The 17590-nt window shown below is 37.6% G+C and overlaps 2 protein-coding genes across 2 annotated transcripts; one reads left to right on the plus strand and one right to left on the minus strand.

Moving 5' to 3' along the window:
• Window positions 1–8063: 8063 nt before the first annotated feature.
• Window positions 8064–13594, plus strand: FUG1 (Translation initiation factor 2, small GTP-binding protein). Its single transcript, XM_078963381.1, has 12 exons — window positions 8064–9990; window positions 10082–10114; window positions 10600–10713; window positions 10779–10928; window positions 11013–11126; window positions 11227–11289; window positions 11605–11760; window positions 11867–11932; window positions 12049–12285; window positions 12375–12650; window positions 12731–12919; window positions 13011–13594. The coding sequence occupies exons 1-12, from the start codon at window positions 8548–8550 to the stop codon at window positions 13170–13172; spliced, it is 3003 nt and encodes a 1000-aa protein (XP_078819507.1). The 5' UTR covers window positions 8064–8547; the 3' UTR covers window positions 13173–13594.
• Window positions 13055–16937, minus strand: LOC145004456 (endoplasmic reticulum oxidoreductin-1-like). Its single transcript, XM_078963382.1, has 10 exons — window positions 16375–16937; window positions 15710–15841; window positions 15362–15620; window positions 15179–15289; window positions 14956–15074; window positions 14782–14886; window positions 14501–14703; window positions 14221–14344; window positions 14008–14150; window positions 13055–13924 (listed from the first exon to the last, which is right to left on the minus strand). Exons 1-10 carry the CDS (start codon window positions 16555–16557, stop codon window positions 13867–13869), a joined length of 1437 nt encoding a protein of 478 aa, XP_078819508.1. The 5' UTR covers window positions 16558–16937; the 3' UTR covers window positions 13055–13866.
• Window positions 16938–17590: the final 653 nt, after the last annotated feature.

The raw sequence follows: 17590 nt of genomic DNA on the forward strand, positions 1-17590 counted from the left end.
GGGCCTGGTCAGTACTTAATTGATGTGTTCAGTTAAGTTCTATGTCAAACAAATCAAAAATCGGGAAACTAACTGTTGGACAATGAGTATGAATTTATTTCATGTCTTTGTTCACACAATATCTTGAGAACGGAGGACTACATGATCTTTTATCTAAAGGACGTGTTATTGACTAGGTCAGAGTTCGATAATGACTTTTGAGAGCTACGACTGCTAATCAGATTTTGAAGTCATGCTTGTAGTTATAGTTATTAGACTTATCCAAGTGGGAGACTGTTGGATTAGGTGTCTAAGCCCATAACTATAATTGGTATGTACTTGATCCGATAGTAGCATGGTTATTTTGGGTTGCCTTCACCATAGCAATTTGATAGGATGAATTATGGAGAAAGAGGTCAATTGTGATTTATTAATATATTATAAGAATATCATATTAATTGAGAAATCATATTATTTAATTAGTATTGATCATAAATTAATGTGGAACTAATTTGGTGATCCAAAGAGACTAATTAAATTAAGGGGGTTGATATTGCAATTATATAATAGTTGGAAAGTTGGACTTGTGGATCCCTAAGAAGGGATAGACAAAATTCTCTATGTAGCCCGCATAGAATTTGTCCAGAGGGGGGTTCTAGAAGGATCTAATGGGTTGCTTAAGGCCTAAGCAGAGAATTAGAGTTCCGGTCAGAAACCCTAGTAGCTCAGCTATATAAGGAACCCCCTAGGACTCCTAATTTCGGCCACTTGCTTCTAAGAGAATACCCTATCCGATTTTAGGAGCCTCTCACCTCTCTCTCATAATCCTCCATTGCTACTTGGTGCTTGTGACTCACTAGAGGTGCAATACTTGAGGCACTAAGCTCTTGAAGGCCAGGATCTACAAGCTACAAGGAAAAGGTATTCTTTTAATCTTGTTTCATGTTGAAAATCTCGAAAATTGTTTGCTAGTTAGGGTTCATGCTTTGGATGATTAGTATTGCATGTATAATTTGAGAAAAACCTAGATCCAAAGCATTAGGGTTACATGTACACCATAGGATTGTTGTAGTGCTCAAAACCCATCAACATGTTGGTTCCATAGTCTCCCGACTAGATTACCTTGGCCCACAATCTTCCGATTGGATCGCCACTATGGCCCACAATCTCCCGATTGGACTGTTACTGGTCCACAATCACCCGATTGGATTGCCCGGGTTTGTTGGCCGACAAGACAAATCAATACAACCTCAACTCACCCACATTATGTCGACATGTATAACAAATAAGCGTATAACTAGCAAATACATGTAATCATACATATATACTAATCTTACATATGATCATCATAACATCATTGTCACACCGTGAAAATTTAAAACAAATTTTCATTTTTCAAACAACATAAAACTCATATAATATTCTCAAATCTCATGTTCATCAAATGTCATCATAATAAAACATATCCCAAGATCACAAAATACAATCCTCTGTCAGTGTGTACGGATCATGTCGGCGCCTTCCCGCGATCCTCGCTAGTACCTGAAACACATAAAACATAACACTATAAGAATAAATGCTTATTGAGTTCCCTAAAATACCACATACAACACATATTAGCCACTCGAGGCTATAACTCTGTATAACCCTCTGGTCAGTGTGTCTCAGTGGGACCCTCCAGTCCCATAACTCTGTGGACCCTCTGGTCCTAACTCTGTGAACTCTGAATCATACATAGCACAAATCACATAAAATAATGTAGTGTATCACATCATATAAATATCATACAAGATACTCTGTCACATAACTCTAATTACCACTCTTGGTAAAGTATAGTGAAAAGACTCACCTCGGGTAACTTGGATAAATCTCGAACTCGATATACATATCTAGCCTCCACCTAATCACCTAAAATAAGTACTCATAATCAATATGGCTCTCAAAGGCTAGACTAACCCTTCTCAAAATTCTCTTAGAAGGGTAAAAGACCAATATACCCCTCTAATGGTTCAACCGATAAAATATTGACTAAACCCTAAAAGTTAACAAAAGTCAACTCTCCGGAGTACGCGGCGCGTAACTACCCTGTACGCTGGGCGTACTCCGATGCTTCACAGAATTGAGGAGCTCCACCCCCTACTCTATGCGTACTGGGATTACGCCCAGCGTAAGTCCCAATCTTATACTCTTTTTGATTTTTGGTCTTAAACGGTTAAGACATAAGCTCAAATTCTAGATCTGACTATTCTAAGGCCACTTAATCCATAAAAATCGAAACCTTTAAGCCTTTTCATGGTTGTAAAGGTCACCAATCACTCCAAATACCTTTTTCTCTTTCCTCATTAAGCCCTCATCTCATGCATGACTTAATATCAACGTCCAAGATTGGATTTTTATGAACTTACAACACATATTACATGTAAATAGGGCAGATCTAAGCTTATGGAGACCATTTGCTCATAAAGTCTCCTCCTTGGGACCAAAACCCTAAAAATGGGTCCATAAGGCACAAATCAAAGATGACAAGGAAAGCTTTGAGCTTTTTACCTCCAAGTGAAGCTCCAACCTCTATAGAACTCATATCTAAACTTGTACTCCAACTTCTAGCCTCCTCAATGACCTCCTCTTCTTCTTCTTCTCAATCACACAAGGACAATATCAAGCTCAAAAACACACACATAAGCTTAGAACGATGGTATTGCTCTCTTAGTGTTTCACTCTCTGCAAAATGGTGGCTAGGGTAAGGACCATATAATTCCTTTTATAGTCCTCAAGTCTCATTTAGGGTTTTGCATCTGAGTCAGTTACGCCCAACGTACCTAGTTGAGTCCGAGTCCATAATAAGCGCATAAGTATGCGCAACGTACTCTTCAGTACGCCCAACGTACTCGTTTGCAACATTTTTCACTTAGGGATAAACTTGACAATTTGGTAAAGAAGAAGGGTAAAATAGATGTACCTGAATTTCGGGATGTTACAATCATCCGATATATCAGGATACATAACCTAGTGGGCCGATATTGGTGCCTTGGACCCACAAGTACATTGAGGAGAAACTCACTTGTCTCACGTATCAGGTAAACCACAAATCAAAGCCTTGCAACCGTTGCTACAACACTCCTATTACAACATACGAGGTTCAACCTTAGACTACACATTAAAATCGCCCAGCATGACCAAAAGTCAACCCATGTCAAAATTCAATGGTCAAACTCAAAGTCAACGACCCATAATGTCAGCTATTTAGCCTCACATCGTGATCATCTCTTGGTCATGTCGTGAGAATCCAGTCGATCCGATTCCACTGGCCTCGACCTAAACCAACCAACTTAGTCAAGGAAAACTATCTGAGATGACCTCACGATGTGAGCAGCCTTCCGTCACGTCGTGAGCCATAAATAAATCAGCAGAAAATGGGGGTCTTCTAATATCACATCATGAAATCTCACGTCTCACGTTTTGAGCACACTCTGAAGCCAAAATCAAAAGATTAAAGTCCTTATTCCATTAAGCCTCTTGCTATAACTTTCCAGAAGGTCTTATAACTCTGAAATACTCTTAATAGTCGATTCTTTATGGACATGTATGTACAAAACATGTCTAGATCTTATTTGGATCAAAAATGTGGAAAAAGGCCAACAAACTTTCATGCAAGGATCCAAAACTCAACCATTCGCTAGATTTGAACTTCATGACACTCTAAATACCCTTATAACCTATAAAGTTGCCAACTTTATGGTTTATATTCATTCAAACTTGCTCAATCAAGGATAAAAATAGGACAAAACTTAGATATGTCTAAAAACATCAATAAAGGTGGAAGCTTTGACACTTACAAGGGTCCAAAAACAATGTAAGGTGATAATGATGATGATTCCTTGCAAGCCTCACCAAAAGATCACATTCTTCTTCTTTTTCTCTTCTTCTTCAAAGCAATACATGCTCCAAAAAGACCAAGAATCAAGCAATGAATGAAGGCTAATGCTTAAGGCCTAAACATCCAAACTTATATCTAACCTCTAAATTGTAACACCCAAAGTTTTAAAGGCCAAGAAAGGAAAGAAAGCCCTAATTTTAAGGGTCGACTCGGCGAGTCCAAGGAGGGACTCGACGAGTCCGAGCGGGATCTGGGTCAAGGTGTAAGTGGCCAACTCGGCGAGTCGGCCAAGTGGACTCGGCGAGTCCGGTCTGTGTGAGGAAAACCCTAAATCCGGGACTTTGGGCGCTATTTAAGCTTCTTATTCTCTCCATTAGGGTTCCTTATAGCATCCCTCGTTCAGAAAACGAAGCCTAAGCCTCCATTGTTGTGCATCCAAGCTTCCAAGCCATTTTTGGGTGATTTGAAGGAAGAAGAGGGAAGGGAACCAGTGAAGCTTCAAGGATTGGATTCAAATCTGGAGTTTGTGGAGTCTTTCTGAGGTATTGAAGGTATTAAGTCATTTCCTTCCCTTAGAACTATTTTTGGTTGTGAGTTTTGGGCTTTTAAGCCATGATTAGCCACCCTTATGGGTTAGAAGCCGGATCTGGAGTTGCTACTTCAAATCCAAGGGTGTTATGGCCTGGAGAAGCAAAAAGTATCAGCCCTTGAGTCGATTTTGAAGCCCCTTGGCCTTAAACCCTAGTTTATGGCATATTTTGCCTAGATCTCCTTCTCTACACGTAAAGTTTGCAACTTTACGTGAGGAATAGGCTTGGGAAGGGTAGATCTACAGTTTGGAGTCCATGCATGACTCAAAAGTCCTCTGCATGTAAGGAGAACTGAAGGGACTCGGCGAGTCCTTTGAGTGGACTCGGCGAGTAGCATGAAGTTGTGGGGAAACTCGACGAGTGGGATGAACAACTCGTCGAGTCATGTGAAGATTGCCTTGTACTCGGTGAGTCTGTTCTTGGACTCGGTGAGTCAGGTCGCGAAACCCCAAACCCTTCGAGTTGAGACTTGAATCAGTGAGTCGGGTGGAGACTCAGTGAGTTGGACAGGTCAGGACTCAGAAATCGGTAGATTCGGCGAGTCATGGACTGACTCGGCGAGTTGAGATGCGAATGGAAGGAATCTGAACATTTTGAACTCGGAGAGTAGGGTTGACCTGGAAGGTTGAATTTGACCAGGGTTGACTTAGTTGTCTTTCGGGGGTCAGTTAGACTCAGTGTTGCATTGATATTGGTAGTTCGGGGAGCAAGGGGAGTAGGAGTTCAGTGAATTATCGGCCAGTAGCTAGTGAGATCATCAGCAAGTTCAGCCAGTGCAGGTGAGTTTCCCTTTTGTGTGAATGGGTCTAAGGCCACAATGCCGACCCATGTAGTTACAAGTAGAAGACCCGGGGGTTAGCCCTAGGCACAGTATGCTAGCATGATATTCAGGACGAGGTCCAGTAATAGCGGGTGGTGCCCAAGGATTTGTTTATATGATAGTTTATACTTGTTGTCTGTGTGATACATGTATGTGCCTGGTAGGGATGTGAGTGTGGGCGAGGTCCCGTATCTCACCAATAGCAGAGTGTGGATGGGGTTCCATATCTCATTAGAAGCAGAACAGGGGCGAGGCCCAAACTAGAACATGAGTGAGAGTGGGTTGGGCCCGTATCTCACTACCATTAGGAGCGTGGACGGGGTTCCATGACTCATCAGTAGCAGGTCATGGGCGAGGCCCAGGATAGGCGAGGCCTTAGGACATAACCAGTTGCATGTGTTTAATTATGTGTTGTGATATGTTTATGTGTTATTATTTGTGGGCGGGCGAGGCCCTGTGTCAGGCGAGGCCTAAGTAAAACAGATCTGTATCCGAGCGGGGCTCGAAGCCAGGCGGGGCCTGGAGCGGCGGGGCCGTTGTGGCGGGCGAGGCCCGAGGTAGGGGCGAGGCCCAAGATAGCGGGCGTGACCCAATATGTGCAGTAGGTGGTTATGCATGGTATGTGGTAGGGTGGGGAACTCACTAAGCTTCGTGCTTACGGTTTTCAGTTTTGGTTTCAGGTACTTCCGGTAGCGGAGGAAAGAGCTCGGGGTGATCGCATGGCACACACCATAGATTAGACAGCCTGGGAATGTTTACTCTGATAATGAACATGTGTTTTGAAAACTTATACTCATATTATGTTTTGGAATGATGACTTTACTTTAAGTAATGATTTATTAAAAGAAATTTTTGGTCTTAAATTTTAGGTCGTTACATAAATATAGTCTTAATCCATAAAGTTTCCAACTTTACTCCTTTGCATGTCTTAATGGGGCCCGAAACCCGTTTTTATCCATCTAATTAACCCATAATATGAATGCCAACTTAAGCATGATTCATCAAACACCATCAAAGTGACATTTTTATGCACTAAAAGCCTTAGAAATGCTAAGATCTAGCATTCCAAGATCCTGGAGTAGCTCATGCTCACAATGATGGATCTAGGGACCATAATAAACCCAAAACAAGCCCTAGATTAGATCTAACACATAGAGTCATCAAGTTAGAAGCTTTACACCTCCTAGAAGTTGATGAAGATGATTAGAGCTTGGATCCACAAGCTCTAAGCCAAGTAATGCTTTATACAAGATTTCCTTCTTTTCCAAAGCACACCAAAAATCACACCAAGACTTGAAATTCACACAAGAGAGGCTAGGGTTTCGAACTTAGGGTTAATGGGAGGGAGACTGAAGATAAGAGGGTTTGAGAATGAGTTAAGGCCTTTAAATAGGGTCCACGACCCTAAATTAGGGTTTGAGACTGAGTTGCATACGTCCAACATACATCTGGTACGCCCAACGTATACGAAGGAGCCTTCGTGATTACTCTAGCCAAGTACGCGTACATTACTTGTACGCACAACGTACTCGGCAAGCCCCTTGCCACTCTATCTTCTGATGGCCATAACTTTTGCGTCCCAACTCTTTTTTGAATGAAATTTATATCCATGGAAAGGTAATGAGGAACTTTACAACCCTATCTAATTACTTTTGACTTAAAAGAACTCGAACTAAAATCCTTAATTCATGAAAGGTCCATACCATCACTTTTACCATTATACCTTAGGGCTCCAAAGCACAAACCGAACTTTCGGTACCCACAACCTACATTATCCACAACCAAATGGGTCTAAACCTCTATTTTCTCAAGGCCCAAAGCCTTATGATAATTGGTCATCGATTCACGGCCGTAAATTATGATACGATTCGAAATAGGGTGTTACAGTAGTGAATGAGGTGATTGAGAGTAAATAAAATGATAGTGGGTCGGTGATAGAGTTTGAGTTTTAACATAACAGGTTTGTAATGAAATAGGCTGAAATGGAATTGTGGCTAATTTAATTGGGTGGTATGTAAGTGGGACGGTGTAGTTATGTCTAATTTAACAAAGTGATTCAGGTAAGTAAAATAACTATTTCCTTTTCATTCAAGATAGGTTTAGGGCTTGATAAAATGTATCTGTAAATACCGATTTATGGGAAGAAAAGCAATTAATAGAACAATGTTTAGTTGAAACATACCTCAAGCTCTGATACCATGTAAACATGTATACGAATCAAGATCGGGAAGAGGAAGTTTGGAGATGTCATAGAAACCGCAACCGATGCCACATAACAAAGAAAATACAATATTGTTCGTATTAACCTAGCTACTTAGGATCAATTACAGAAACTACCTCTAACTATTGATGAATATAAAATATAACCCTCACATATGATAACAAATAATGCAATTGTGAACAAATTATCTCATGACATGACATGTTTGAATTATCTTATATATAAAACAATTAATATTCTTCATCAATTTATACAAAAAAATATATTTTTGAACCAATTCTTATAATTATCTTTCATATAAAAACCATTCTGTTGAATAAATTTAAAAATGATAAAATATCATTACATAAATATACATTTAACTCGCTGCATAATATAAAAATTACATCAAATTTCAATTAAAAAGGTGTAATAGTCAAAACGTTTAATATTATTCTAAAGTATGAGTGCAAAGATATTTGATTTTGAGGTAAAGAAATTTCAACTTGTATTTTTGGTAGGATGAAAACAAAGGAAATCCTGAAACCTTATCAGACACATGTAATGTTATCATTTGATGAGAGGCATAGAATTAGCCACACACACACAAACACCGAGCCAACACACACCCTTGGTTTCATCCCTTCCTCCTTTCCTCTACAACCACACGGTTAACTACACAATACCCTTCCTTCTTCCCTCCACAATCTACATACACAGTAACGACTCTGCAAACTATATCCAATCCACCCACAAAGAACGGAAACCCCCGAATTTTCAGAGGTAACGATTTCATATCCTCTTGTGGGAGTTGTGGGGTTTTAGTTTGTTCCGAAATTTCTTATCTTTTTTAATTTCTGGGTGTTTCGTACTATCGGTTGAGCTCAAAACCCTGTTCTTTAGGTTTTATAATCGACCCATTCCTATTTGGTGCTCAGATTGTAGCGAAACGAGTATAAGAAGAGTGTAATTTCGTGTGTAAGAGTCTGTGAAGGTGTTATTAGGCCATTGCAGGCTAGGTGTTTGATAAATTGTCTGTGAGGATAGGAAAGTAATGCCGGGGTCTATATAGAGTGCAATCATGGCTTCTTTTGCTTCGTTAGTGGGTTTAGGAAGTACCTGCACTTGTTCTCCGGGTCAATTGGAAGGGACCCGTTTATCAATTAGGAGAGTTTATTTCCCCAATAGTTCTTGCAGTTTTCATAACCTTTTGGTCGGAAAAAGGTGGAGGTATGTTTCGATTTGTAAATATTCTGTGACTACTGATTACATCGCTGATCAAGGGACTTCACTTTCACTGAATGCCACCAATAAAAGCAGCCAAGACGATGCTTCTGATCTCTTACTTAAGCCTACAAGGCCTATCTTGAAGCCACCCGAGCCTAAAATAGCACAAGTTTCAAATGGTTCTGGTAGGGAGAAGTTGAATGAAGAAGAGAGAAATAAGGTGATTGAGTCGTTAGGAGAGGTGTTGGAAAAGGCTGAAAAATTAGAAACAAGCAAGAACTCAGAAATCCCAAATAAAAAGCCATCAATCCCTTTGAGAACAAACACCAATTCTGATGCTAACCGAGTCAACTCAGCTATTGGGAAGTCCAAGACTCTGAAGAGTGTATGGAGAAAGGGGAATCCAGTTGCTAATATAGAAAAAGTTGTGAAAGAAGCAAAAAAGATTGAGAAAATTCCAGAAGTCCCGAAAATGGAGTCAACAGTGGAAGCTGAAAGTCAGCAAGTTGCTAAGCCACCTCAAAGATTCCAACCAAAGCTACAAGCAAAACCATTGACAGCAGCACCACCTGTCAAAAGACCACCAATCTTGAAAGATTTAGGAGCTGCTCCAAGGGTGTTGGAAAAAGAAAAAGTAAAACCTAGTACTGATGAAAAAGATCCTAGTACAAAACAAAAGGAAAGAAGTGGACCGATTCTGATCGATAAATTTGCATCCAAAAGACCACCAGTTGACCCTTTAATGGCACAAGCAGTTTTATCACCTCCAAAGCCAGGAAAGCCCTCGGGTCCCACAAAATTCAAGGAAGATTTCAGAAAGAGAAGTGGGGCAGCTGGTGGGACCCGTAGGCGTATGGTTCAAGATAATAGGAATCATGATGATGATCTTGATGTTTCAATTCCAGGGGCAAAAAAGGGAAGAAAGTGGAGTAAAGCTAGTAGGAAAGCAGCTAGGATGCGGGCAGCTCGGGAAGCTGAACCGGTCAAAGTAGAACTCATGGAAGTTGGTGAAGAGGGTATGCTGATTGATGAGCTGGCGTATAATTTAGCTGTGAGTGAAGGTGAGATATTAGGGCATCTTTATGCAAAGGGTATTAAGCCTGATGGGGTTCAGAAGCTTGATAAGGAAATGGTGAAGATGGTTTGTAGGGAGTATGAGGTGGAAGTTATTGATGTGGGTCCCATTAAAATATCAGAACAAGCTAAAAAGAAAGAAATTTTTGATGAACAAGACTTGGATCATTTACAAGATAGACCCCCTGTTCTCACAATCATGGGTCATGTTGATCATGGAAAGGTAATAATAAGTAATACTTACTGTTTTAAATTGTTTAATTTCCTTAAAAGACTTTTTTTTGCTAATATTGTTTTTTTTTGGTATATGACAGACAACCCTTTTGGATTTTATCCGGAAAACCAAGGTACAATTTGATCAAGATTATTTCTTTATGATTAGAGAATGAAAAAAGATAGTCTTTATAACATGAAATGTGATTAAAGATTGGATCTTTATGATTAAAGAACGAAAAAAGATAGTCTTTATAACATGAAATGTGATTAAAGATTGGATCTTTATGATTAAAGAACGAAAAAAGATAGTCTTTATAACATGAAATGTGATTAAAGATTGGATCTTTATGATTAAAGAACGAAAAAAGATAGTCTTTATAACATGAAATGTGATTAAAGATTGGATCTTTATGATTAAAGAACGAAAAAAGATAGTCTTTATAACATGAAATGTGATTAAAGATTGGATCTTTATGATTAAAGAACGAAAAAGATAGTCTTTATAACATGAAATGTGATTAAAGATTGGATCTTTATGAGTAAAGAACGAAAAAGATAGTCTTTATAACATGAAATGTGATTAAAGATTGGATCTTGATTACTATTTTTATGACAGGTGGCAGCTTCTGAAGCTGGTGGAATCACACAAGGAATAGGAGCATATAAAGTTGAAGTGCCTATTGATGGCACTGTGAGACCATGTGTTTTTCTTGATACCCCTGGACATGAGGTAATGTTAAATGAAAATAAATCTTTTTTATTTCCAATTTTGTTTAAATGTGTTGATTTTTGTAGGCATTTGGTGCAATGAGAGCACGTGGGGCCAGGGTTACAGATATTGCTATAATTGTAGTGGCTGCTGATGATGGAATTCGCCCTCAAACAGCTGAAGCAATTGCACATGCAAAAGCAGCTGGTGTGCCAATAGTTATTGCCATTAACAAGGTGTTTATCGAATCATGATTTAATTGGTCAAAGATTTGACTAAAATTTTAACTTAAAACTATTTTTTTTTTGTTAATGTTTTAGATTGATAAGATTGAGAAGGAGGAAGCTGCAGACAGAGTAATCCAAGTGATGCAGGAGCTTTCTGTAAATGGTGTACAACCAGAAGATTGGGGTGGTGATGTTCCTATGGTTCAGGTGGGACAAAAAAGCCTGAAATTTCTTCTTTTGTGTTTTGACTATAATACCCTTTACAAGATTACTTATTGTTATTTTTAAAAAATTGTTTTTGTTACAGATTAGTGCTCTCACAGGGTTCAATGTTGATGAGTTGTTGGAAACCACCATGCTTGTTGCAGAGGTAAAAAACTTATCATGTAGTGAAAAAACGACTTACTCCAAAATTGATTTTTTTTTTTTTTTACAGTTTTGGTCCTTATTTCAAGGTTTCGTATCGATTTTGGTCCCTGGAACCTTGAAATAAAGACCAAAACTGAAAAAAGCTTCGATTTTCGACTAAACATGGTAAAAATCAGAAAGCACAAGGCCCATTTTTTGTAATTTGCTATACTTTATATATACTATTATGTATTTTAATGGTAAAAAAACAAGGGATTACCTTTATTTATCTTGATTTATGTATTTAATTGTATTCTCTTTTTTTTTGATATATTAGCTGCAAGAATTGAAGGCTAATCCTGATAGAAATGCAAAGGGAACAGTAATCGAGGCAGGTCTTGACAAGTCAAAAGGACCTGTAGCCAGTTTTATAGTTCAAAATGGAACACTAAAAAAAGGGGATGTAGTAGTATGTGGTGAATCCTTTGGAAAGGTTAGTAAAAAATAAAAATGACATTTTTAACCTTGAATCTTGATTTGTTTCAAACTTTCAATGGCTTAGCAACTTACCCTTTTGGGGAAATAATTTTTTTTTTCAGGTCCGAGCTTTATTTGATGATGGTGGAAAACGAGTTGATATAGCTGGACCTTCGATACCTGTACAGGTATAAATTGTAAAGAAAATCACAACGTTTCCATTTATAGAAAGTATTAAACTTTTGATGGATGTTTTTTTTTCCATTTATAGAAAGTAGTAAACTTTTGATGGATGTTTTTTTAGGTGATTGGATTAAACAATGTCCCATTTGCGGGTGATGAATTTGAGGTTGTGGATTCTCTTGATATTGCACGTGAAAGAGCAGAAGAACGCGCGATTTCTTTAAGAGATGAAAGAATTTTGGCAAAAGCTGGAGATGGAAGAATAACTCTTTCTTCTTTTGCTTCTGCTGTTACAACTGGCAACAATTCTGGATTGGATTTACATCAACTGAATATCGTTATGAAAGTCGATCTTCAGGTATCACTCCTTTTACTATTATTGTTAAAGCATCCACATTCTGTTTAAATAAAGTCACCTTTTTAAACTCTGTTTTTAACGATGATTAGGGATCAATCGAAGCTGTGAAACAAGCCCTACAAAAGCTCCCACAAGATAACGTGACTTTAAAATTCATTTTACAAGCAACGGGTGATGTCAGCAACAGTGATGTTGACCTTGCGATTGCTAGTAAAGCCATTATATTTGGGTTCAATGTAAAAGCACCGGGTTCTGTTAAAAGCTATGCAGATCAAAAAGGTGTTGAGATTCGTCTTTACAAAGTTATATATGATCTTATTGATGATGTTAGAACTGCAATGGAAGGCCTACTAGATTCCGTTGAGGTAACCATCTGAAATTACCATTATACCCTCCCTCGTGTCATTTGTTTGATGATTTCGTTTTTTTTTTTTTTTTTTTGTAGGATCAAGTGCCGCTTGGGGCGGCGGAGGTGCGGGCGGTGTTTAGCAGTGGGAGCGGGCGGATTGCTGGATGCATGGTGACCGAAGGGAAGGTGACAAAAGATTGTGGGGTTAGGGTTTTGAGAAAAGGGAAGATTATTTATGTTGGTGTTGTTGATTCTTTGAGACGAATCAAGGAGGATGTTAAAGAGGTAATGCTTCTCTTTCTTATAATCTTAATAAGTGTTTGCTGATTCTTTTCTTTCCAAAAACATTTTGTGAAATTCTTGGTTTTTTTAACAGGTGAATGTGGGACTAGAGTGTGGAATTGGAGTTGATGATTTCAATGAATGGGAGGAAGGTGATTACATTGAGACTTTTAATTCCATTCAAAAAAGGCGAACACTTGAAGAGGCATCGACCACAATGACAGCTGCTTTTAAAGAAGCTGGAATCGAGATATAACCAATCACTCCACAATAACAAAAAAAGAAAAAAAAAAAAAAAATCCCCTACAAGAAAGATTATCCAAGATTTTAGTGCGAATCGTATGATGATGAACAACTTCTCTCTCCATGTCAAGGGCTCAGAAAAAAAAAAGTTGATTTAGTTTTGTGTTATACTTTTATGCTACTACAATGTACATAAGAATAGAAGTTACGCTTGTAAAGAGGGGCAAAATTGAGAATTCAATGATCAAAATCTATGATGAGATGATGATGATGATGGGGAAGAAGAAGTTGTAGAAAGAAAATATTTTGATGTGAATCGTGTTGTTAGATCAAATGTATGTTTTGGTGTTCTTGTATTGGTCTTTTGACATGAACTCGATGAATGTTGAAAGCCATATTCTTTGCTAGTAGTGAATACATTTATGCTTCTTAAAAGTCTTCCAAAAAAAATGGAACAAACAAACACTATTCCTTGATCTTTAGTTTTTGCAAATAACATGAATGCCCTTTCTCATAAAAACAACCCTACAAAACCTGTTCAATGGCATAATTCACTAACCATTGAATTACTATAATTTTTTTCTTCATATTTATTGATTTTAAAAAAAATAAAAAAACTTTCTAACATAAGTAAATTCAAGCTCAAATTAAAATATTTTGCTGCTCTATTTTTTTTTTTTTATCTTCACTTTGATCATGTCTCATTATCAAAATGGGTCGGTGGTGTTTGTTGACAATGACAATTGTTGGTTAGATTTTAGCCACCTGAAAAACCAAACCAGTTAGTTCACAACATTTCAGTTAAACCCCCCCAAAAAAAAAAAAAAAAAAAAAAGTAACAAAATTACCAATAAGCCACTGACGAGAATCCCCATGGTCTATTGATTATTTCTTTAGGAGGAGTCCCCATTTTATTAACGAATATAAGAGACTCCGATAGCCGATTTAGTAAATTAACTAGAGCAATCACTTCATTTCTTTGTAACAGCAACTGTAAAAACAAATAGATACATAAAAACCAAAAATTTTTTGGGAAAAATTGACAAAATATAAATACTTACATGTGTGTCCGGGTTTTCCTTATCATTAACAGAAAACAGAATTTTTAACGCTGTTCCAATACCAAGAATCTGAAGTTTTCCCCAAAGACGACACTTCTCACAACCCACACAGTCCATCAGTGCACTGCCACATCATACAAATAAATTTTAAAGGTGAAAAGTGTCATAAAAACGGATCAAAAACGCAAAAAGATTTTTTTTTGGACCAAATCTGAACAAACCACTATGCCACAAGGACGAAAAATGTATGTGTATGTAGAGAATTAATTAAAGATGAAACCTGATGTTTAGAAATTGATTTTGGATCTGTTGCCTAAGCATGGGCCCACCTTGACCTTGCCATAATTCAGCTTCATCAAATGGAAGTGCACATGCAGCTTGTAATTTCGGATTTTGTACCAATCTTCTTATCAATTCTCCCGCTTTCACATCCTCTAAATCGTTCCCTGAATCATACTCCGCCTCATCCAAGTAACCACCTGCCTGTAACTCACATATTTATTTTTTTATTTTTTTTCAAAAAAAAAAAATCTCAAAATTCGTTTAAAAAGGAATGCTTACTTTTGTCACAGCTCTAAGAATGAATAAAAAAGTGAAGTAAAGATTTTGCACGCGATCAGGATGTTTCAATACTCGGTCACGCATCAATTTAAGATTTGGACCCCGCTGTAATTAATTATTTAATTAATTAATTTTTTTTTCATAATAAATCTGACATAAAGTTTCGTAAATCACCTTATTATTTTTTATGTCAAGAAGATAATCAGCAGCTATGTGGATTGAAATTGAAGAGTGAAGACCAGATATTAATTTGTATAGTACTTTCTTCTCCGGGCACATCTCCCCATATGCATCTGTTATTATAAAAAAAAAAATAAAAAAAAAAAAACACTGTTTAATCTTTATCTCTTGTCGGTGTAAAATGACACAAATGCCCTCCCCCAATTAATTAACTTACATCTTGGACAATGTTCTGAGTATATAGCAACCCATATTCTTCTAGCTGATGGACCCGTGTATCCAGTATGATGTTCGGGATTTAATTGCAGATTCACATACGTCATTTCTTCTGTAAATTTTGAGAAAGAAGTCAATAAAAGTCAACTCCAGTATCCTTAAGGTTAAATAATTATATTATTACCATTATCAGTTTCATCATCATGAGTCCATGGATTATCGACTTCTACCCAGCCTTTAAACGACTTGTCATCTAGGGTTCGATCCACAGTAGCTTCTGGTTTTCCCTCTTGACATACAGGATCATCTTTTGGAAGAACGTTTAATGATGGTGTTTTAAAAGATTCGGGGAATTCATGTTCTGGACACTCGCATACATTGCAATCACGCATTTTACACATTCCATCATCAGGCCAGAAAGGGCAATCACACCATAATTTAACCTGTTGGAGATACATACATGTATGTAGAATTATAGATCGTGATTATAAAGTTATAAATTTATAATCATAATTTAGGTTAAAAAAAAGACCTTGAAGTATCGGAAGAAGGGAGTGGTAACAAGCTCTTGCAACAATGGATGTAGAACTGCTCCATTAATATCATCGACACTTTCAAAGTCGCAACAGCAGTCCTCAATGAGGCCTGTGTATTTACAAGTATCCTGTTCAGAAATTGAAAGATTAAACAAACAAATTAGTTTCAAGTTCTTAAACTTGTGGAATAACTGAGGTTTGAAAGATGTGACAATGAGGCTTTTATCACGAATTAGTTGGAATGGGATTTGGGAGACAAATGATCATTGGAAATTGAAAAGGAGAGGGTTGAAAGTATCAAACGAACTAAGTATGAATTGAAGAAACAGGTTGGAATATAATGAAATAGGTCTGATAATTTTGTGAACACATTTCAATGGCAGGAATTTCAAAAGTATATTAACAAGAGATCAAAGCATATCAGGATAGAGTTCAATTAGATCCAACTTTAACCACAAATTTTAATAGAAGAGCCACATACATAATTTCACACACATTGGTGATGAAAAGAGCGAAAATTCACCTGGTACAATAGATATAAAAAACCAAGTTATAGCTCGATCTAACTACTTCGATAAGCTATGGAATTTCTCTGTAATTGTCTGCGTAATCATATAGAGACATCAATGCATGCATGCATAGGAAGAGAACGAGAGAGTACCTCAGAACAGAGGTACGATTTATGGAGGAGAGATAGATTGAGAGAATTCCGCCAAGGATTGAGAGATAGGGCAACTAAAACTGTGATCACAGCTCCGATAATTCCCCACCGCATCCATAGACGGTTCTTCTTCTTATCATCGCCATTACCACCCTCGTTCTCTTTAGCATCCACATCCACCATCAGCAATCACTCGATTTTACAGACCTAAAAAACCCCTATCAACAAGAATCCCCAAAACCCTAGCTTCTCTTGCAAAATTAGCGTATGTATGTGAAGAAATTATCCAAAATGATCGCAGCAATCGCTAATTATGAACAGATTATTTTCCGTACGCATTGATAATTTGATATACACTTTTTTCTGTTGATTGAAATGAAACGCCGACGACGCAAGAACAGAAAAACAGCTTCTCGAACAAGAAACCCGTAAGGCGTAGGTCCTGGAAAGTGGAAACGGCCATGTCAATTGTGAAAGGTGTAAAGAACGATTGCAGGGATGCACGTGTACGCAAGAGTTCGGTACACCTCACCACCACCCAATCCCACCCCTTTAACGGAGTAGCACTTTGTCTGTCAAAAAAGCCCAGTTCATTTCTCTTGGTTTAGACATGTGAATTAAGCGGATTTTAACCCGTGAAAAATTAATAAGTTTGTATCATATGTTATGATTCATTTATTTATTAACGAACCGTATCCGTTAACCATTTTATTAAAAGGGTCGGATATGGATCACTATCGATCCAATTCATATATAATCCGCTCCATCTAAAATTTTTAAATATAAATTTATTATTTATAAGTCATGCATTTCCCTCATGTAGACCTCGTAATGGAACGAGTTTTCACCCTGATTCGCAATAAGTTTGAATCATATTTTATGATTCATCTATCCGTTAACGACCCATACCTGTTAACGAATTGCATATGCAATATCTGTAACACCATGTGCCAAATCGTTCCTAATTTGGGGTTGTAATCCGAAGATCAGTTATCACAAAGATTAGGTCCTTTGGGAAATAGAGATTTAGACCCATTTGGGTGTAGGTAATGTAATCTAGATGATATGAGAGTTCGTTTTGTGTTTTGGAGCCAAGTGATATATCGGTAAAGTGTTAGTTCGGGCTTTTTATGAATTTTGGATTTTAGTTCGGGAAGTTTTAATTCAAGGATAAGTTGATAGAAGTGTAGAGATTCTTGTTACCTTTCCGTGGATA

Source organism: Lactuca saligna, chromosome 7 (assembly GCF_052625555.1).
Source record: "Lactuca saligna cultivar CGN05327 chromosome 7, ASM5262555v1, whole genome shotgun sequence".
NCBI lineage: Eukaryota > Viridiplantae > Streptophyta > Magnoliopsida > Asterales > Asteraceae > Lactuca > Lactuca saligna.